Source organism: Equus caballus, chromosome 23 (genome assembly GCF_041296265.1).
Source record: "Equus caballus isolate H_3958 breed thoroughbred chromosome 23, TB-T2T, whole genome shotgun sequence".
Taxonomy (NCBI): domain Eukaryota; kingdom Metazoa; phylum Chordata; class Mammalia; order Perissodactyla; family Equidae; genus Equus; species Equus caballus.
The window spans coordinates 14,068,851-14,088,486 of NC_091706.1; the positions used below are offsets into that span (position 1 = coordinate 14,068,851).

The 19,636-nt window shown below is 41.6% G+C and overlaps 1 protein-coding gene across 28 annotated transcripts in view; it reads right to left on the minus strand.

Annotated features, from left to right (window-relative positions):
* AOPEP (aminopeptidase O (putative)) overlaps positions 1–19,636 on the minus strand; it is a 377,169-nt gene that overhangs the window by 94,828 nt on the left and 262,705 nt on the right. The window contains exon 14 of one of the 28 annotated variants that reach the window (XM_023627662.2): positions 12,207–13,803. The exons of the other annotated variants lie outside the window; for them this stretch is intronic. Within the exon in view, the coding sequence (XP_023483430.1) occupies positions 13,789–13,803 (15 nt within the window). The 3' untranslated portion in view covers positions 12,207–13,788. Of the gene's footprint in view, positions 1–12,206; positions 13,804–19,636 lie in introns of those variants that run through there. 28 annotated transcript variants of the gene reach the window in all.

Here is a 19,636-nt window from a genome sequence, read left to right on the forward strand (position 1 = left end):
GATCAGGCCCCTTTCCATGTTATGGTTAATACAACAGAATGAGAGAAACCACAAAGTACAAAAAGCTACAGGGGTCTGAGCAACTTATTCATGTTCCCTGTAAACACTGGAAAAAGACATCTTTAGCAGAAACACGTGTAATCAAAAGAAGGGGTGGGGGCTGTGGAACATCAAAGCCCCTCAGCTGTGGCATACGGTCCACAAATAGGATAATCCTCCAGATAGCCGGGACAAGATGAAAGATGGGGGAGCAGATGATGTTCACTTGTCTGAATTGAGATATACTTCCAGGAGTGAACCTAAAACGACATGATCCACCAATGGATCTCCTTCCCATCTGAGAATCTCCAATAATATTCTCCCACCCTCCAGGAGTTGGGCTGGAAGAGGCTTTAAGGTGCACAGGTAAGCTTTAACAACTGTTCGGTTCCTCATGGGAGTGAAATCCAACAGTCCCTTTCATCTTCAACGAGCGTGCAGCTCTGACCTCATGCTCCACCAACTGGCCACTGTCAGGGCACTGGCACAGAGCTGTGCTCTGGCCTTTGATGGATGGCAATTTTTTTTGTTTTGCGGAAGATTAGCTCTGAGCTAACATCTGCTACCAATCTTCCTCTTCTTTTTGGTGAGGAAGACTGGCCCTGAGCTAACATCCGTGCCCATCTTCCTCTACTTTATATGTGGGACACCTACCACAGCATGGCTTGCCAAGCAGTGCCATGTCTGCACCCGGGATCCGAACTGGCGAACCCCAGGCTGCTGAAGCAGAATGTGTGCACTTAACCGCTGTGCCACTGGGCAGTCCCAGGATGGTGGGTTTTTAATCAGGCATTAGTTTCTATAAAAATTGCTCTGAGGGACTTATTCCCTTCTCACATTAAAATGAAGACCTACGTGACATCATGTTCTGGCATTATGGGAACATGTGTAGCACACCCAACCAGAATATGTTCTGCTATTGGATGTCTGTGAGAGAATGGAGCCTACTTAAGTTTCATGATGTTCTTTTTAAACTAAAAAGAGCAGATGCCTGAAGAGCAAAAGTAGAGAGATGCACTGACTCCATTTCATTTAAGTAAATACAGGTAAATGCAGAGAAATCTTTTAATTGCCAAAAATAATTAATGTCCTTCACCCACACAAATTTGTATTTGATATGCACTTTCTGTGGTAACACAACCGGGCCCGTGGGGTGTGTGTACCTGCACACCCCAGGGGTGAACCTGACACTACAAACACCAGACTTCCCACTAGCCTGGGACCAGCCTTGCCTGGAGGGGCTTTCACCAACACAGAGAGCAAGACGGCCAGGAAACCCAGCCAGGCAGGACGATAAAAACAAAAACACCAAAGAAGAGGCAAAGCATGAGAGTTATAACCCCTTTCAAGATTTGATTATGCTACTTTGAAGTTAAGACTATTTGCATTTTAATAAAAGCCAGAAAACAGGAGACGGCTGTGTAACTGCATATTCCTTAGAAATGAGTTGGGAGTATCAATTTCAGCATAACTCTTCAAGGAGAACAGAAATACCCCCACCAATAACAGCTGAACAGAGGCTCATCTTCTATAATATCTACATTATGACTACAAGCTCAATACACAAGTCATGCGGTGAGCTGGTAGTGTACCCTCAGATCTTGAAATGACGTCAGTTTGATTCACGGCGAGAGAGGAAGAGGAAACACAGCACAGTTGCTGCTACTTTTTACATGAACAGTTACACAAAGTCAAAGGTAAAAGAAGTAATCCACAAGCCCTCGTCACCTGATCCATTCATGAGATCACGAGATCAGACTGCAGTTGGCACTGACAAAAGTTTACTGCAGTACCCAGGAGATTGTTTTCAAACGGATTTCATAAGGTATACAAGTCCCCAGGAAAGCCAGGGCTCTAGCCGTGGTCAGACACTGAATTCCAGTATTCACTGTCAATCAAGTTATTTTTTACGAAAGGTACAGATCTTTCCAAAGAGGGGGAATTTCAAAATCAATGAATCCAATTAATTAAAAAAAAATTAAAAGTAGCCTGAATGAACCACCTTTGAAGTCACAAAACAGAAGTTACAAATATAAAACTCTCATTCTTTTTCAATAATTACTTTCACTAAAAGACTTAAAGAACAAACACCAAAAATGAGTACAAGCTGTTCTCTAGATGACCAGATTACTTGTAGCTTTCAATTTTCTTCTTTATATCTTCCTGTATTTTCTCTAATAGTATCACTTTTATAACGAGAAAAAAACATTAATTTTCTTGGCTCGAGTTGCGTTTTTTTCTTTGGTTTTTTTTTGGGGTTTTTTTTTGGTGAGGAAGATTATCCCTGAGTTAACATCTGTGTCCATCTTCCTCTAATTTGCATGTGGGTCGAAGCCACAGCATGGCTGATGAGTGGTGTAGTTGTGCACCCACGATCTGAACCTGGGCCACCGAAGTGGAGCCCGCGAACCTAACCACTCACCACAGGGCTGGCCACTCAAGTTCGTTTTCTGAAACTAAAAGGGGGGTTAAATATGCTGACCTGAAATAAACACACAAGAAAGGAGCTACCCCAGAAAACAAAAGAAACTACTCTGTGCAGAAACTGGGAACACAACATGGCTGCGCAGTCCACTCTGTGCCCGATCGAGATTCCCACAATCTGAGCAAGGCCCCCAGGCAGCCTACCAGATCAGCTCTGTCGGGCCTACCAGCAACTCTCAAAGGCAAATCCAAGACAGAGTGGAAACTCAAGTTTTTATATTAATAGTGGACTTGGTTATTACAGATGAAACCAAATTCAAATGAATTTCAATCTCCTGCCCCTGAGTAAACCTTTCTCAGCAGCTTCCATGACATGGCTGAATCAACTTTTTCCCTCCTGTGTCCCTGATAAGTTGCTGGCAAAGGTACTTATAAACACTCAAATGTCCAAAATATCAGTAACAAATGGAAGAAGGAGAACAATCATTATTGGTAAATCTACAAACTTTAATTGGTGTGGAAATTGTCAGGAGCCAGTAAAATGCGTCATCTCTCAAACCCAGGGGTGAAGGAGTGACGAACGGATGGCAGGTACCCTAGAGCCCAGGCGGGCACTGAGAGAGCGGGGGTGGGGGAAATGCAGCACATGGGAGAAGGGCTCCGAAGAACTGCCCTGCCGAGAAAACAGCAACTTCGAAAGGGGCTGCTCCAGTGCGCATCAGGGGCACGGTTCCTCAGCAAGAACACACGCAGACAAAAGGGCAAACGCCGGGAAAGCTGAGACCAGTACAATGACTTAATGTCTGCATCTACGCACCACCACTGAAGGACTCGGTATTGTAATCATGAGGTCCAAGAGCTTGACTCTTCACTCTCATCTCTGCCCTATACCTCTCAACCACGTCTCTTCTCAGAATTCTGGGGCTAGCCTCTTCACACCCCAGCGTGGCCAGTGAGAGGGTGTGTGGTGACAGGGAGGATTCTGCGGTGGCGAAGGCGCCAAGTGCAGAAGGCTGAATCCTAGGCAACAGTACAGAACCCATTAGAGAATCAATTTACAGAAACTGAGCACAGCTCAACGACATGGAGTACCCCACCCCCCATGATTACCTGGAAGCGCTGCTCCACCTGCATCCTCTGAGAGCTGCCTCCCGTCACCTCTGCCACTTCCTTTCACATACACATGAATTTAACATTTCAGTAACATGGACCAAAAGCCTGTCATAACCTGGAGCTAAGGGAACTTGTGGTATCAGAAACAATGCTTCACTTTTAAAACTACCTTGAAATGAAATTCTTAGATACTCTAATACACATAATACATATAATGGGAGGGGGGACCTTAACAGAGTGCCCCGTCTGTAACATAAAGGAGAATTAGAAGGAAAGTGAGTCAGAATGCATTAATATAGATTTCAGTATTTACAAGCCTGAACACCCTATAAGACATAATGAAGCAATGAGAGGCCTGGAGAATCCCAATAGACACACAGCTGTTAACACAAATGGAAGCAGGTGTACTGTGCAGTTGGACACAAAAGCATTCCCACTGATGATAAGATTTTCTGAAATGGCAAACAACTCTAGGAAAAATTCAACAAAACACAATCTTCCCAGATTTACCTTGCAGTCGTATTTCTAGGAAATTCAGTAAATATTAAAATCATGCATATAGAAGAGTTAGGTTCTAAGCTCAAATATTAGACACAGGTTTTTCACCCGTATAACTCTCCAGCAGGCATGTGAAGGCTGTGCGGGAGGTGGCGTAATTCCTTGCCTTGCTAGAAAGTGCTGTGCATTGCAGGCATAATGTTCCTGGACTCAGCCCACTAAAGGCCAGGACCACCCCCAATCACTGTGACACCCATATCACTCCCATGGAGGCGATTCTGCCTCTGAGAACCTCTCTTTTATGCCATACTGCCCCTACATGACAAAGTGCCTATGGAGGCCAGACTAATTCATGCAAACTGTATACAGTTGAGATTATCTCTTCAGCTATCAGATCATAAGATCACTTCTGCTGCTACTTCCCTCCCGGGGACTTCTGTCACTTGGCACTGGGGTGCCTCTTATCCTTTCCTCTTGGTAGGTGGGGTACCTGCCTGAAGAATATTATCTTTACCTTGGACAAGCACAGATTCACAAGACAAATGCGCCTGCAACAAGTGTTCTCAGACTCATGCTTCTGCTCACATCCAAAGAGTGGTCATGAACCTCACCCATGATAAAAGATCTATTTTACCAGAGTGCTCAGTTGTGACTGAGTGTATGACTTATTTAGAAATATAACTTTATTTGATAAGCTCACTGCCAAAATAAAACATACTTGCAAATTCTAGAATAAACACAAATAATGAGCAACTTTTATCATTTGGTCTTTAAAGGCACAGTAGTCCCCGCCATATCAAATGATGTGATAAATTCTTCCTGTACAACTTCTGTGAGGCCTTTGGAAATAGCCCAGATTCATACAAATATTCCTAGTTGCATTTTTAATAAAGAACCCTGAAAAGCTATTCAATTCTATAAACTAGAAACTTTACCATTTAATTATTTAAAGCACCATAAAACATAGTTCTATAGATACACGCACGCCTGCTCTATATTAAAACAATGTGTATAATCAGAAATATAAACTTAGAACCTTTGGTTTGAATAACAAAGAAACTAAAAAAAAGTACCAAAAAACCGCTTCTCAAGGTAAACTAATTTAATCTTTAGATAATAAACATCACATACACACATACATCCTCCATAATTTATTATCAAGTCTACAAAAAAGAAACATAATTAAATGGAATTTGTCAAACTATTGCAAGCATGACTGGTGGCAGAACCTAGAGATTAGACAGGATAGAGTACAATGACTACAACTTTTTAAATATGTTAACAATTCTTGAAAAATTGCAAAAAACTTAAAATAGTTCCCAGCTTTCTTTTGTGCATAAAAATATCAAAGAAGAGGGGCCAGCCCCATGGCTGAGTGGTTAAGTTTGCGCGCTCCGCTCCGGCGGCCCAGTGTTTCGCCAGTTCGCATCCTGGGCACGGACATGGCACCGCTCATCAGGCCACATCCCACATGCCACAACTAGAAGGACCTGCAACTAAGATATACAACTATGTACCGGGGGGATGTGGGGAGATAAAGCAGAAAAAAAAAAAATCAAAGAAGAGTCAAAGGTTAAGGTTATTCCTTCTATACAGCCTGTGGGAAGGATGTGGAGAAACTGAAACCCTCATACATCACTGGTGGGAATGCAATATGGGGCAGCCATTTTGGAAAACAAGTTGGAAGTTTCTTAAAAAGTTAAATATAAATTTCCTATTTGACTCCTAGGTATCTGCCCAAGAGAACTGAAAACACATAAACACAAAGACCTGTGTGAGTCTTTATAGCAACATTATTCATGACAGCCCCAAACTGGAAACAACCCAAACGTCCATCAACTGGTAAGAAGACAGACAAAATGTGGTATATCCATACAATGGAATACTATTCAGGAATAAAAAGGAACAAACTGCTGATACGTGCTACAACATGGATGAATGTCAGAAACATTATGCTGAGTGAAACAAGGTGAATGCGGTAAGATCATATATTATATGATTCCATTGATATGAAATTTCCAGAACAGGCAAACCTATAGAAAAAGAAAATAGATTACTGGTTGCCTAGGGCTGGGGAGAGGAGGGAAATGAGGAGTGACTGCTAATGGGCACCAGGGATCTTTCTGGGATAATGGAAATGTTCTAAATTTGGATTCTGGCAATGACTGCACAACTTGGCAAATTTACTGAAAACCAGTGAAGAGGACACTGAATTTTATGGTACGTACATTACACCTTACACAAGCTGTTAAAAATCCATATATACACATGCACCAAGCCTACTGCTGAAGCCCGGGGCAGCTACCAAGCATTAAATCTGTGTTTTGGTTGTCCCTGTTACTTTCTTGACTCCAGAGTGGAAAAGATGACATCAGGCCATTAACATTATAAGAATGCAGAATTTTGCTATTCAATTTCCTCTTAAAGATAATAAAGGAGCAGAGGGGGAGGGAGGCACACAGGCGGAGCAAATAAATCTGCTCTTTCCTCATTACAGAGTTCATACCGGGTCACGACCCTATTAGCCAGTAACCACAAGTAGCTTACTTATTACTGCGTGTTGCGGGTGGGGGCAGTGGGGGGCCTGGGAACGCAGGGAGTCCACTGCCCTACAAACATAGGACCTTTGTAGTGGGCAAACCCGGACCAGGCACTAGACTAAGCACGATAATGGACACTCTGAACAATTAGGAAATGGGGAACTAGGGAAATTCTTATGTTTAGTTCATGTAACAAAATCTAATACAAGCCACTTACCTGCCAAACCTCAAAGTTAGGTTTTATTTGTTAAAATCAGTATCAACTTAATCATTTTGCCATTCTACATAATGAAAAACCTCAATCTGGTAAACAGGCATACCGTGTACAATATCCTAAGGCAACCCATCTTGCCTTCCCTTTCCATCTCCTAATGAGGCAATTTTTGCCAGTGTGCTGGCTCTGCTTTACAGACTCATGACAGACCCCTTCTTGGCAGGACAAGGGACTGGACGGCATCTGGCACTGTTGCTGTGGACGACGAACAGACTCTGGAGCCATGTCTGAGTGCTGTGGGCTGACAGTACTCATTGACGGAAGGCTGGAAGGGGCAGGGTGACAAGCCTACAGAACGGCCCTGCTCAGAAGCAGGTCATGGAAAAAATAAGAGCACGCACAAATTAGTCAGAATCTCTAGAGTTTTCTGACCATCTATAGCCAGGACACCAAGACTGCCCCTGCCAGCTACTCAAAGGACGTCCCAGGCAGAAGCCACAGCACAGGTACCATGTCCAGAAGACAAGGATCTTAGGAGCATCTTATACGTCCCTGTACAAAAGTTTCTGAATAAGAAAATAATAATAATAGTAAGTACATAAGTGATAAGCGGGCCAATCTGAAAGAAACAGTATGGAATTATTTTTAGCTGAAGTTGATAGGACAAAAACCCATCTTATGAAGTGAAATACACTGTGGAAAAGAGTAGAATGGGCAGGAAAACGGAAATGCTATATTTATCCCCTTCTCTCCCACCACCCTTGAGTATTTCCTCTATTTGGAGAAGAAAGCAATAAAACTGTTCTCCCTACCAACATTCTCCCTCCGTTCAGAGACACACTGGCAGACAAACTGGTCAACAGGCCCCACTGGTGTGGCAGGCCGCATATTCCTGGCCCGGAACACACACCGCCTGGGACAGTGAGTCTGCATACACGAGTCACAGGAACACACATCTGCAAACAGCTGTGGCTATCGGCTGAGGGGCGCCCCCTTGACCTGTCAAATCCTTCCAGTCACTCTCACCACTCATGGAGAGGTAGAGCATCGGCTGGGAGAAGAGGGGGAGAACATTGCAGAGGCCTCCTCAGGGCCCACATTGCCCCTTACTGTGCATGATCCTGCACTCAACTGCTGCTCTCTGTCAACAGAGGTTAAGAATATTCCAAGAATGCCAAGGTCGAATGAAAATGACCAGGAGTGTTTTCTCATGATTCATTCCCCTCATTCCCATCCCACTTTCTCTCTCATTCCTTAATCCTTACTTAAAATAAACTTCACAGGGAAAAAGTAGGGATCAGGTGAGTACAAGTGGCAACCTGCATGATCTGATAGAGCTAGCTGGCTAATATAACATTTGACATGAAAATTATCCTACCTAAAGAAATAATTTCTTTCCCATAAAAAATGCAAGCACACTCATAATTTAGAGGGCATGTGAAGTTTCAATCCTTAGCAATTAGGAAGCCAAAGTCAGTCCACTGGTTTTTGTCCAACGACCCTTTAACTACTTGAAAATGATGTCTGATTATCAAATAATGTTACGGTTATCTATAAAACCTTCTTTCTAAAAAAGATCGATCCTTGATTTACATAAGGACGTTCTGAGCAGCCTTTTTAAATCATACATAACACATTACTCATAGTTGAGACAAACACTGGGCCCACTTCTTCAGCGTCTAAGTGGATTTCCATTAGTTAAGTCAGCACCTCAGGAAACTTACTACCTATTCTGAGCCAGTGCTACATAATAATAGTAACTGTAAAATCAGACCTCCATAGTTACTGGGGGTGGAGACAATATCTCAACACTTGTTTTTGAAAGCTTCCTGGAATTCTAGTGCTCAGAACACCAGCAAGCACTGTACTTCTGGATGGCCAGACCTTTTGCGAATTGAGATCACTTTAACTAAGGCCTGAACCCAAATCAATAAAACAGCTTTGATGACTTCAACTAAAACTCTCTTTGGAGGAGCCTAGTGGAAACTTCCAACAGAACCCAAGGCAGTATTTGCCTGGGGCAGAGTGGCCGCACAGAGCAGATTCCTGGGTCAGCTTGGGAGACAGGTGCACCTGTAGGTGTGGCTGGAACCTGCCAGAGAAGTAAGTGGGCTGCCTCCCTGGTCTCAATGCTGGGGACACTTCCGCTGGCCCATACATGCCAGGCTGATGTCCCAAACATGCGTCTTGATGGCCATCCTTCCTGTGGCTGCATTTCTTAGTCTATCCTATTGGTTCTCAAAACTCCTTCTGTTCTCATAATACACCCACAGGCGACAAATGACTTTAAACTCTGATAATGGTACTGGAAAAGCCCATGATGAGTAACTAATGTTGGTGAGCAATGACTCAGTGGCAGCTCTTTGCTCAATGCTTTCAGTTACTATTTTATAGACGCAGAAAACTGAGGCTTACACAGGCTAGTTTGTCCAAGGTGAAAAAGCTAATCAGGGTGAAGACAGGATTTCAATCCACCTATTGGAATATGAATTCAATGTTGTGAAAGACTTACAGAGGGGAAGAAATGTACTTTACGATTTCAATTTAATTCTAAGAGCACAGATGACCTACAGGCATCAGCTGCGGCCATCTGCAAACTTCTGTAGAGGGAGAAGTTAATGGAAACCGCATGCGTTCTCGGAAAAAGAGAAGAAAAAGGGTCCATCCACAACAGATTAACATTTCTCTTGCTAAAAAAAACTAGAATTGGAAAATTGCTTGGGAAATAAATGCTCTTGACAAACGAACTCCTTCTACTGAGCTACTGTTAAAATAGCTACTTTATTTTGATTTTGAATTATTTCTGATATTAAGATTTACTATAACTGTCTTTAAAAAAAAATAAGCATTTCCAAATATGCTAGTAATAGTTTTTCACAGGAAAAGCGCCACCAAGAATAGCATAGAGATATTACATTATTCTTAATCCTCATGTAAATGATGTGGCTCACCCTCCAGATTATTGTAAGATAATTTGAAAGACCAGTAATGAGAATACCGATGATCACATATATTTATACTACGTCCCCCTCTCTTCTCTGTAACGTGCATGATCACAAAATAGGGCTGATACAAAAAATTAAAAACTGAGAAATTACAAATACATGTTCAAAATCTACACCAATCACTCATGCTTATTCTACCCTTCTCTCCCCTTCCTGTTTAAGAATTTGAACACAGGAGTGAGGCGTCCTGTAGCAACAAATTAGATTTCCTCTCTTCTATTATCTGGAACTCCATCAGGATCACAGTAGCTCTCAAAAAAGAGAAAGTGAAGTTAAGCAAAATTAAACAAAAAAACATCTCTTTCGCCTTCCATTCTGGACCCCAGTTTGCTCCACCTCCACTTTTTCCACTGGGCCTCTCCCTAGGATGGCTCATGATGACAACAACTTTGCACCATGCACAGGGCAGGTCTCTGGGAGTGTGAGGCAGAGGCAGAGGCAAATAGTGCTAGCTCTGGAAACAGTGCCTGCAGCTTCCCTCCAAGACAGGAGACAGCGGTCACATAGCAGGCCTTGGCCGAAACCTCTCCTGCTTGGAGGTCAAAGGCCAACGACATAGAGTGTGAGTGAGTGTGTGTGTGTGTTTGCATGCACATGCACCCAAGCTATACATGCACAGTGATATATCAGTAATCCTTTCTTGGAAGATAGTTCAGCATCGTTTAGATTTGTCTTATTATAATCTGATGCTCTATATTGGGTAATGCTATTGTTGACCAAGTCAGTGACAATCTCGAATAAAGACTCAAAGTATGCCAGGATTAGCAATGCAGGAGTAATATCCAGTGCCTTCTCTCCAACACCTTTCATTTTGCTGGGAGGGAAGGAAGGGCACCTTCTACAAGTCTGAAGCAGCTCAGTACTTACCTTTGGTTTTCACCTGCTCATTTTGGACACTATCCTTCTGTATTTGTCAGCTGCGTTGCAGAGAAAACATAAGCAGCTTTTTTCTTAAACTATAACATTCCCACTCACTCTGCCCTGCCAACAGTACAGAAAGTTCTGGGGAAGCAAACCTTTCCTAATCCAAGTTCAGCATTAGTTTTATCAACACTGTTCTGGGGGTGGAGGTGGTTTGATTCAGCCTGTAAGCAAACAGCCAAGTCAGAGAAACTGTAGAAAAACTTCACTTAACCCTAAATTTGCAATACATCAACGTACGAATTATGTATAAACATGGAAAGCAGCCCTGCATTTTAGAAAAAGTAATAACACATACACGAAAAAACATCTGCACAGGGGCAGACCCTGTGCCCCAGTGGTTACGTTCAGCATGCTCTACTTCGGTAGGCCAGGTTTGTGGGTTCGGATCCTATACCACAGACCTATACCACTAATCAAGCCATGCTGTGGCAGCATCCCACCTACAAAACAGAGGAAGACTGGCACAGACGTTAGCTCAGGGCTAATCTTCCTCAAGCAAAAAAAGAGGAAGAGTGCCAACAGGTGTATTAGCTCAGGGCTAATCTTCCTTACCCAAAAGAAAATATCTGCACAGACTGAAGGAAAGGCATTTGTGAGAGTACCTTTACTGTATTCCAAAATAAAATGCCTAGTTATCTGGTCATAATTATATTTGATTACAAAACAACAGCAACATTTTCATGTCATAGTTGCTTGGTTTGTGACAAGTATCACAAAACCTCAAATGATCTGTGCCTTGTAAAACTCACTAATATGAAAACCAAAATTTCATGTCAACCCTTGCAGACACCCAGCTGCCTCACCCTGAAGTCTCTGCCTGCTCTTTGGAATGACTGAGCCCTGAAAATCTGGCTCAGTCCACACCCAACCAAGCCAGGAGGGGACGGTTCTCTGGAAACCTGGAAAAGGCCCTCACTCTGGAGGTGGTGCTAGGCCACAAGGGATGGCCTTGTAGGGGCCTCCTGAGTCTCTCAGACCTTCTTTCCAACATGGCCTACAACCCAACAAAGACCAGGCTGACTCATTTCTCCTCACGCAGAACTCAAAGCCGCTCTGCCTCACAGCCTACTGTGGGGCGCTCCCCAGGCAGAGTTGAAAAAAGAGAAAAAAAAGGGGGGTGGAGTGGGGAACAGATCTGGGCTCTGGCCTATGCCCTAAAGCCTCCCAGGGCCTCCATATTCTCACACGTAAACTAAGGGCTAGAGTTAGAGAGGCTGGAAGGCCTTCCCCGCATCTAACAACTCCGGTCCTTCAAGCCTCCCAAATCAAGCCCTAAAATGACAAGAATTATTCAACTTCCCAGGTGACATTCTCCCTCCTCCATCTCCTCTTCTGCAGCCCAGGACACACGAGTGTTTAGGACCTCAAGTAGCTTTCACAACATATATTCACTAGCACACTCCTCCAGTTGCGTGATTTATAATTTTTCCAGTTATTTTAAACAGCTCCTTGCTGGTGGTGATTTTATTTTCTGAAGTTACCTCAACATTTTAGCTCTTCCCATGTTCTGTGCAGCAGCATGGTACCAAGATGAGATTTCCACAGATCCAAAAACTGTGTTCTCTTTAACATTTAGAAACTCAACATGGCCAAGAATCATTTCAGAGAAAATAACCATTTCACAGACAACCACCTGTACTAGAATTGACTCTTGCCATGAAATAAACTGAACGCTGTAATGCTGTCTAGTGAGAGGTACCAGAGGTAGCTGAAACCTTCTGTTAGAGCAGAAACACATCACACAGTGACAATGGAAGAGATGTGCCCGAGAGTAAGTGCCTTTTGTTAGCTAAGTATCTCTATAAGTTCCACCAGTCTTCAAAGAAATTTCAAATCTGGGGGCCGGCCCCATGGCTAAGTGGTTGAGTTCGCATGCTCCACTTCAGCAGCCCAGAGGTTTGGCAGTTCGGATCCTGGGCACGGACCTAGCACCGCTCATCAGGCCATGCTGAGGAGACGTCCCACATAGCAGAGCTAGAAGGACCTACAGCTAGAATATACAACCACGTACTGGGGGCCTTTGGAGAAAAGGGGAAAAAAAGGAAGATTGGCAACAGATGCAGCTCAGGGGCAATCTTAAAAAAAAAAGAAAGAAACTTCAAAACAGTGTGGGTGAAAGAAACAAAAGCAAGGACTTATTTAGTATAAAAAATGATTGTAGATTGATCTAAAATGGAGCTCTCTAGAACGCAAATCTTACCGACAGCCTGAAGAACACTTTGGGAGCTTCCAATTTGGAACAGAAACAATGACAATTTTATTCTACTATAGTGGACAAACTGAAGAGAGATGCAAATAAAACCACACAGTGGCTCTGAGAAACATGACCGGTCTTCTTGAAGAAAGTCAAGACACAGAGACAAGACATGCACAGCTGTGAAAGCGCTACTGCGGAATCTGCTGCAGACCAAGGAATGGCTACTGCAAGAGACCAAGGCTGATTGCTTTAAGTCTGTGAATAAATTTAAGAATGTCTTCCTGTCTCACTGTCATGAAGGAGAACAAATCAAATGCATAGTGTTACTATCCACATGCCAGCAGGTAATCAGCCTTTCACAATCCTATTGGAGAAGTACTCTACAGTGTATTAAATATTTACTAAGTGCCAGCTGTTTTAGACAAGTCACCTCACTTAACTACCCCTCAAGGCTCTGGAGAGGCAAGTATCTACCCCCTTTGACAGGATGACACATGGTGGCACAGGGCTCGGGAGCCAGGCCTGAGCCAGCCAAGGCCTACGCATGGCAATTAAGGAGCAGAGGGTCAGCTCCCCAAGACACAGCCACAGCTCTGCAGAAAACAACCAGATTTCATCAGGTAAAATTCTAGAGAGGATAAGAATGATCATTCTACAAATATCAAAACCACCACTCTTAACAAGGCTACGAAGACAAAGAGGACCCTGAGTCACAGGGAGCCAAGAGTCAGAACAAAAGCAGGTCGCTGGGACTCCAACTGCCATACGAGGGCTCGAGGCTCGATGACTCATCTGAGGATCCCGGGTCAGACATCAGATGCTCCACTTACAGTGCTACTGCCTTCTGCTCTGTAAAAGGGGGGACAAAAGCATATGAGGGTATGTAAACACTTTCAGGTCCTCACAAGAAATAAAAGCATGAAGTGCAGAAGCATGGTTCACCACCCATGAGGACATCTAAAATACAGAAATCTGACAATGTCAGGTGCTGATGAGGAGGTAAAGAAACTGGGCACCTTAAACTGCTGTGGGAATGTAAAATGGTGCGGCCACTTTGGAAAACAGTTTAGCAGTTTCTTAAAAAGTTGACTATGCACCAGCCATATGGCCAAGTCACATGGGTCCTAGGTGTCGACCCAAGAGAAATGTCTCCACAAAGACAGGGAAACCACTGTTCCTAACAGCAAAAACTGCAAAAAAATCCAAATGTCCTGTCAACCAAGAAACAGACAGGGGCCAGCCCCGTGGCCAAGTGGTTAAGTTTGCACGCTCCGCTGCAGCGGCCCAGGGTTTCGCTGGTTCGGATCCTGGGCACGGACACGGCACCGCTCATCAGGCCACGTTGAGGCGGCGTCCCATATGCCACAACTAGAAGGACCTGCAACTAAGATATACAACTATGTACCGGGGGAATTTGGGGAGATAAAGCAGAAAAAAAAAAAAACATTGGCCACAATTGTTAGCTCAGGTGCCAATCTTTAAAAAAAAAAAAAAAAAAGAAACACATAAACGAAATGTAGTATATCCAGACAACGAATGGAATACTACTTTATAATAAAAAAGAACAAATTATTGATACATGCAACACTGCTAAACCTCAAAACACTATGATAAATGAAAGAAGCCAGGTCTAGAAGACTAAAGTGTGTATGATTCCACTGATACAAAATTTCTAGAAAAGGCAAAACTATCAAGACAGAAAACAGATTAGCAATTGCCTGGGGCTAGGGGTAGGGACAGGGACTGACCACAAATGGACAAGAGAGAACATTTTGGTGATGGAAATGTTCTAAAACTAGATTGTGGTGATTGTTGCACAACTGTATAAGTTTCTTCAAACTCAACGGTCTGCATATGGGTGAATTTTATGGCATACAAAATATACACAACATATAACTCAATCAAGGAGTTCAGAGAGAGAATCAGAACCGCCATCTTCTGTAGTCTACAGGAGCACTCAGCATCCTTTACCGCCATTGTCAGGAATAAATGTTACAGGTGTATCTTCAACACTGACAACTAAAATTTGTGTGAGAGGAGACAGGAGAAAAAAATCAGACACCAAATTGTATACGAACACAATCCAGAGGTATGTTCTGTTTCTCTTCTAGATTGTTTCTGCTGTTCCCCTTTAACATCTCATTCCCTTCATGGATATCATGAATTTCTTTTCTTGGACACAGAAAACTAAAAGCATGAGCTTTACAGCTTTCAGTTATAAATGAGGCCACAAAAAAATGACTACTGTTGCCTTTTCTATGAAAATGCCAGAAAAGTAAAAAAATATATTCTGAGACCATTTTTCCCATTTTATATGATTTCTCTAGTATTAATTATTGCAAATCAATTTGCTTTCCTGCTTTCATATATATAAAATCTGAATCTTCAAAGATGTACAATTTAGAACTTAATACTCTGAAAAACCAACATTTCTTGATTTATAGATACAAAATTGTTAAGTGACTTGGACATACACTTAACACCATTTTTGTGGCCCACTTGATGAGTCCATTATTCTCATCATCAGAAGCATAGAAGGAGTATATAACTATTTTTTAAAAGTAATTTTAAGAAAAAGAGGTCATGCTTTATCTGTGGTGCTGAAAACGTGTGGGATGCTTTTTGAATGACAAAACAACGTCTAAAAATCATGAGATGGGAATTCTGCAAAGTTCTGGAACTTGAAGTCACCCTCCTAATTCTTAAACATTCTCATTTCCCATTTTGCCCCACGACCAAACATTTTAGAGGGAAGGAAAAACCCCCCAAAACTTAACAATGCAAATAAAAGGAAAAATAACAGAGTGAAATAGATTAAAAACTTTATGTCCCCCAGCTCAGAGGTGGCCAACACTTGCTTCGGCACCTTGATTTTACATTAGTGAGCCAAAGAGAAGCACTAATTTCACAGTTTCCATAGGTTCTCATGAAGACAATCGGAATTCTAAGAAATTATAGTATCCTCAATTCTACAAAATAACAAAAATTGAACGAACTGGAACAAATATTTGTACCCTGCTCTCAGTGTGGACAAGGCAAACAGCCCAGAACGATACAACTTCCTCTCCTTACCCAAGATTCACAGTGCTCTGTGTACATACCTATCGAACCTCCGATACAGGTTTGAGTCAACGCTGTTTTCTACTCTTCACAGTTTTTTACATCTCAACTGTAAATTCTTTGAGGACTGTTTTCCATTCACCTCTGTACTCTCTACTCCTTACTCAGGGTTTTTTATCTTGTGGATATGCAATGAAGTTAGTAAATAAACTGTTTAAATAAACATAGAATTTAATAAGGAATGTGTTATGAACAGAATTATAGGCAGTATTACATTTCTAGACTCGAGTTTCCAAATCACCCTGATTCATAAGTGTCAGCAGAATTTCTATGATGGGTTCCAGCCTTACTTGCAAAACATTAGACGAATTTATTTTTAAAAATCGCATATTCAAATAAAGACACTAACACTATTTATATGTATGTCAATCAAACTCCTATCTGTGCTTACAAATCAGGTAAAAGCATTAAAATGGATTCAGTTAATTCAATTACCCAATTTCCCACCATAACTTCCAGCCCGCATGTGTAAAGGGTTGCTTTATCAAAACAAGGCCCAGGCATGGAAACTCTAGTCCAGAGTAGCCTCAGGTAAAACGCATCCTATACTCATGTCCCTAGTGTGCGCTACCCTGGTTTGGATTTATTTATCACATGCTGCTTTGTAAATGATCTTTGATATGTTGAATGTTTTATCTCCAATGGCCAGAAATGACATCTCCTGTTTCTTTGGTATTTTCCAGCAGCTTCTTGCACAGGGCCTTATGTACAACAAATCCAAGAAAACATGTTGGCTGATTACACTGACTTGGGTTTTCAGCTCTCCTCATTATCTGAAAAACAGTCCTTTAATTTTTGTCTCTGTATCGTTCTATGCACATATAAACTAAGATCACGTAAACCGAGAGATCTGTGTGGGAAACTAACATATGACGGGCAAGACTGCGAGGAGAACAGAGCGGAGCTACAGTTTTCTAAATGAGATACTTTCAGAAAGCACTGCTGCTTTTAGACCAGTTGTCCTCCACGTGCGGGCGCAGAAAACTGCTGAGCACATGGAACCAGGGGGAGACTATTTGTCAGGATGTAGACAAAAGGCTTCAGAGTATCCACTTCAGATTTCTCACAAAAATAGAGTCAACTCAAGTCCGACTGTCCATAAAATGAAGCACTCTAAATTTTCAAGTTTCTTACAACACGGGACTTTAAAAGGTCACAAGAAAGTAAAATAAATTTAAGGCACTTTATATACACTATCTTGTTTGGTCTCCAAATCCACTCACTGAGCAGGCAAGAAAAGTTATCATTATTCTCATTTTACAAATGAGGAAAATAAAGCTAAAAAGCCAAGCGACAACTGGGAAAACTGACTCACAAAGGAACGTTAGAATAAAATTTTGAGAATTTAAAGAAAAAAATCTGAGCATCCAGGTGAAAAGACAGGTCACTCTGAAATGTCTTACACAAGACAATGGAGTAACATATTTAAAATACTTAAGAAAACATGACCCAAGGATTTTATGTCTAGTTGAAGTGACTTTCACGTATAAAGAGCACAAACTTTAAACATGCAAGAACTCAGGAAACATGGTTGCCCCAAGCTCTTCCTGAGAAATCTACTGCAGAACTGGCTTCAAAAAACCAAAATGACCGAAATCAATATAAGAGCGGATGATGAGCATTAAATATAGGATTTACTTGCAGAACTAAAACTAAGTGATTTTATCAAGGATACAGGGTAGTATGTAATCTCTATATATTCCGACATCATAAATACAGTACAGCTATCAAAGGTGGGGACAGAATGGAAAGAATACATGAAAAATACAGCCGACTTACTGACTACGTTAAAGGTATTATCTGGAAGTAAAAAGACAGTATTTCAAGTCACATAAGAGAAGAAAAGAGGGGAGGGGCAAGAAAAAGTTAATATCTAATTTCATCACTGCTCATAGCAGGCAATCAATACATAAGAGCAAAAAAGTAGACAAGAGAGGCAAAAATGTATTATATCAAAGTACCCATTAGAACAAAAATAAAAGCCTTGTTAAATATCAAAAAATGGACCAAAAAAATCATAAAACTCTACGCAAGAATCAAAGCCAAACATATTCATTTTATATTGAATGTAAATTGGCTTAACTGGCCTATTAAATAAAAGGATTTTCAGATGAAAGCAAAAGTCAAGTGACAAACTCAAGGAGCACATAATTAGGTGGCAGAGTTGGGAGCAGTGTCAAACCTTCCTGATTCTGCACTCTCTTTATAGAAGGGATGAAAAAGATGCCCCATGACAAACGCTAGAAAAGTTCTACCAAATGTCCTTTAATGAAAACCTCTCTCATTAAAGAATAAAATAATTAAATAAAAACCTGGACATCAAAATGTTTTAAAAATGCAATAGCTAGGTATGACTTTATCAGATAACTGCCATTTTGGGGATTCATTCATCTACTTCATTCAACAAATATTTATGGAGGCTGCACGTGATCCAGTCCTTTTCTAAGTATTGGAGATACAAGGCTTGAATGTCATTTTTGCTGTGTGCAGAGACCCAGAAATATGAATGAAACACCTGTTGGTTAGACTTAAAGATACAGGCTACTGTCGGCCGAAGATTAACGGAAACAATGACAGGCCCTAAACTATATCGACACCAGTAGGTGCTACTAAAATAATGCATCTTATTGGTGCCATATCATACCAGGCACAAAACAGCAGCTCGTTAAAATGCCTAGGACAAGAGTGACTGTCAAGTAAAGCATGTGTCACAGGACTGTAACTAATGCTTCCTATAAAAGCAACTAGAAAGCCACGAAATTTTTATCTGCCCACCTCCCCTTTCCAGCCAAAGTCTTCATGTTTTATATTAAAATGGCTTTCATCTTTCATGGCACAGAAGAGTCGACGGCTGCTGGCATCAAATCTGCTAAAATCAACAATAGCATAATTATCTGCACACTTCCAAGTGTTTTCAAAATACACGCTGGTTGAGATTTTCCCAATTTAGACATGTGTGCTTTACGCTGGTGGTCTAGGACTGTCAACAGCCTGTATTAAATAGAACTTCTCAATTTTGCCCAAAGCATTCTTTTCCCAAGCAATTATTTGATTTGTTTATCCCTCATCTACTTTCACAAAGCGTCTGATGCAGCCTACAACATCCTCACATCATACTGCCGGTTTGTGACACCACTTTAATGGTACACTGACATGCCATGATACAGGTAAGGCACTTAGAACACATGACAAGTATCAGCTATTATTATATTAATAGTTCCATTCAAAGATTCTTTTTAAAATAATGTGAATGAGTGCATGATGGTGAGTGGATGACTATAATTTTCCCTGTTATGCTAGTCGAAAAGGGGAAGGAATTTTAGTACACTCAGAATTCTCAGAAGATTTTTTTCTTAAACTGCAGATTCTTAAAAAAATAAATCTACAGAAGAGATGAAAATTTAATGGTATAAAATTATACAGATCAGACTTCCTTCCTGAGGCTACCAAAAATACATTTTATCAGCAATTCTTCCACGGTTCAGCTTAAAAAAAAGAGAGGAAAAGCAATAAAAGGCCAAGATCTTGAGAAACCAGATCTAACTTAAGACCTGGGCACAGA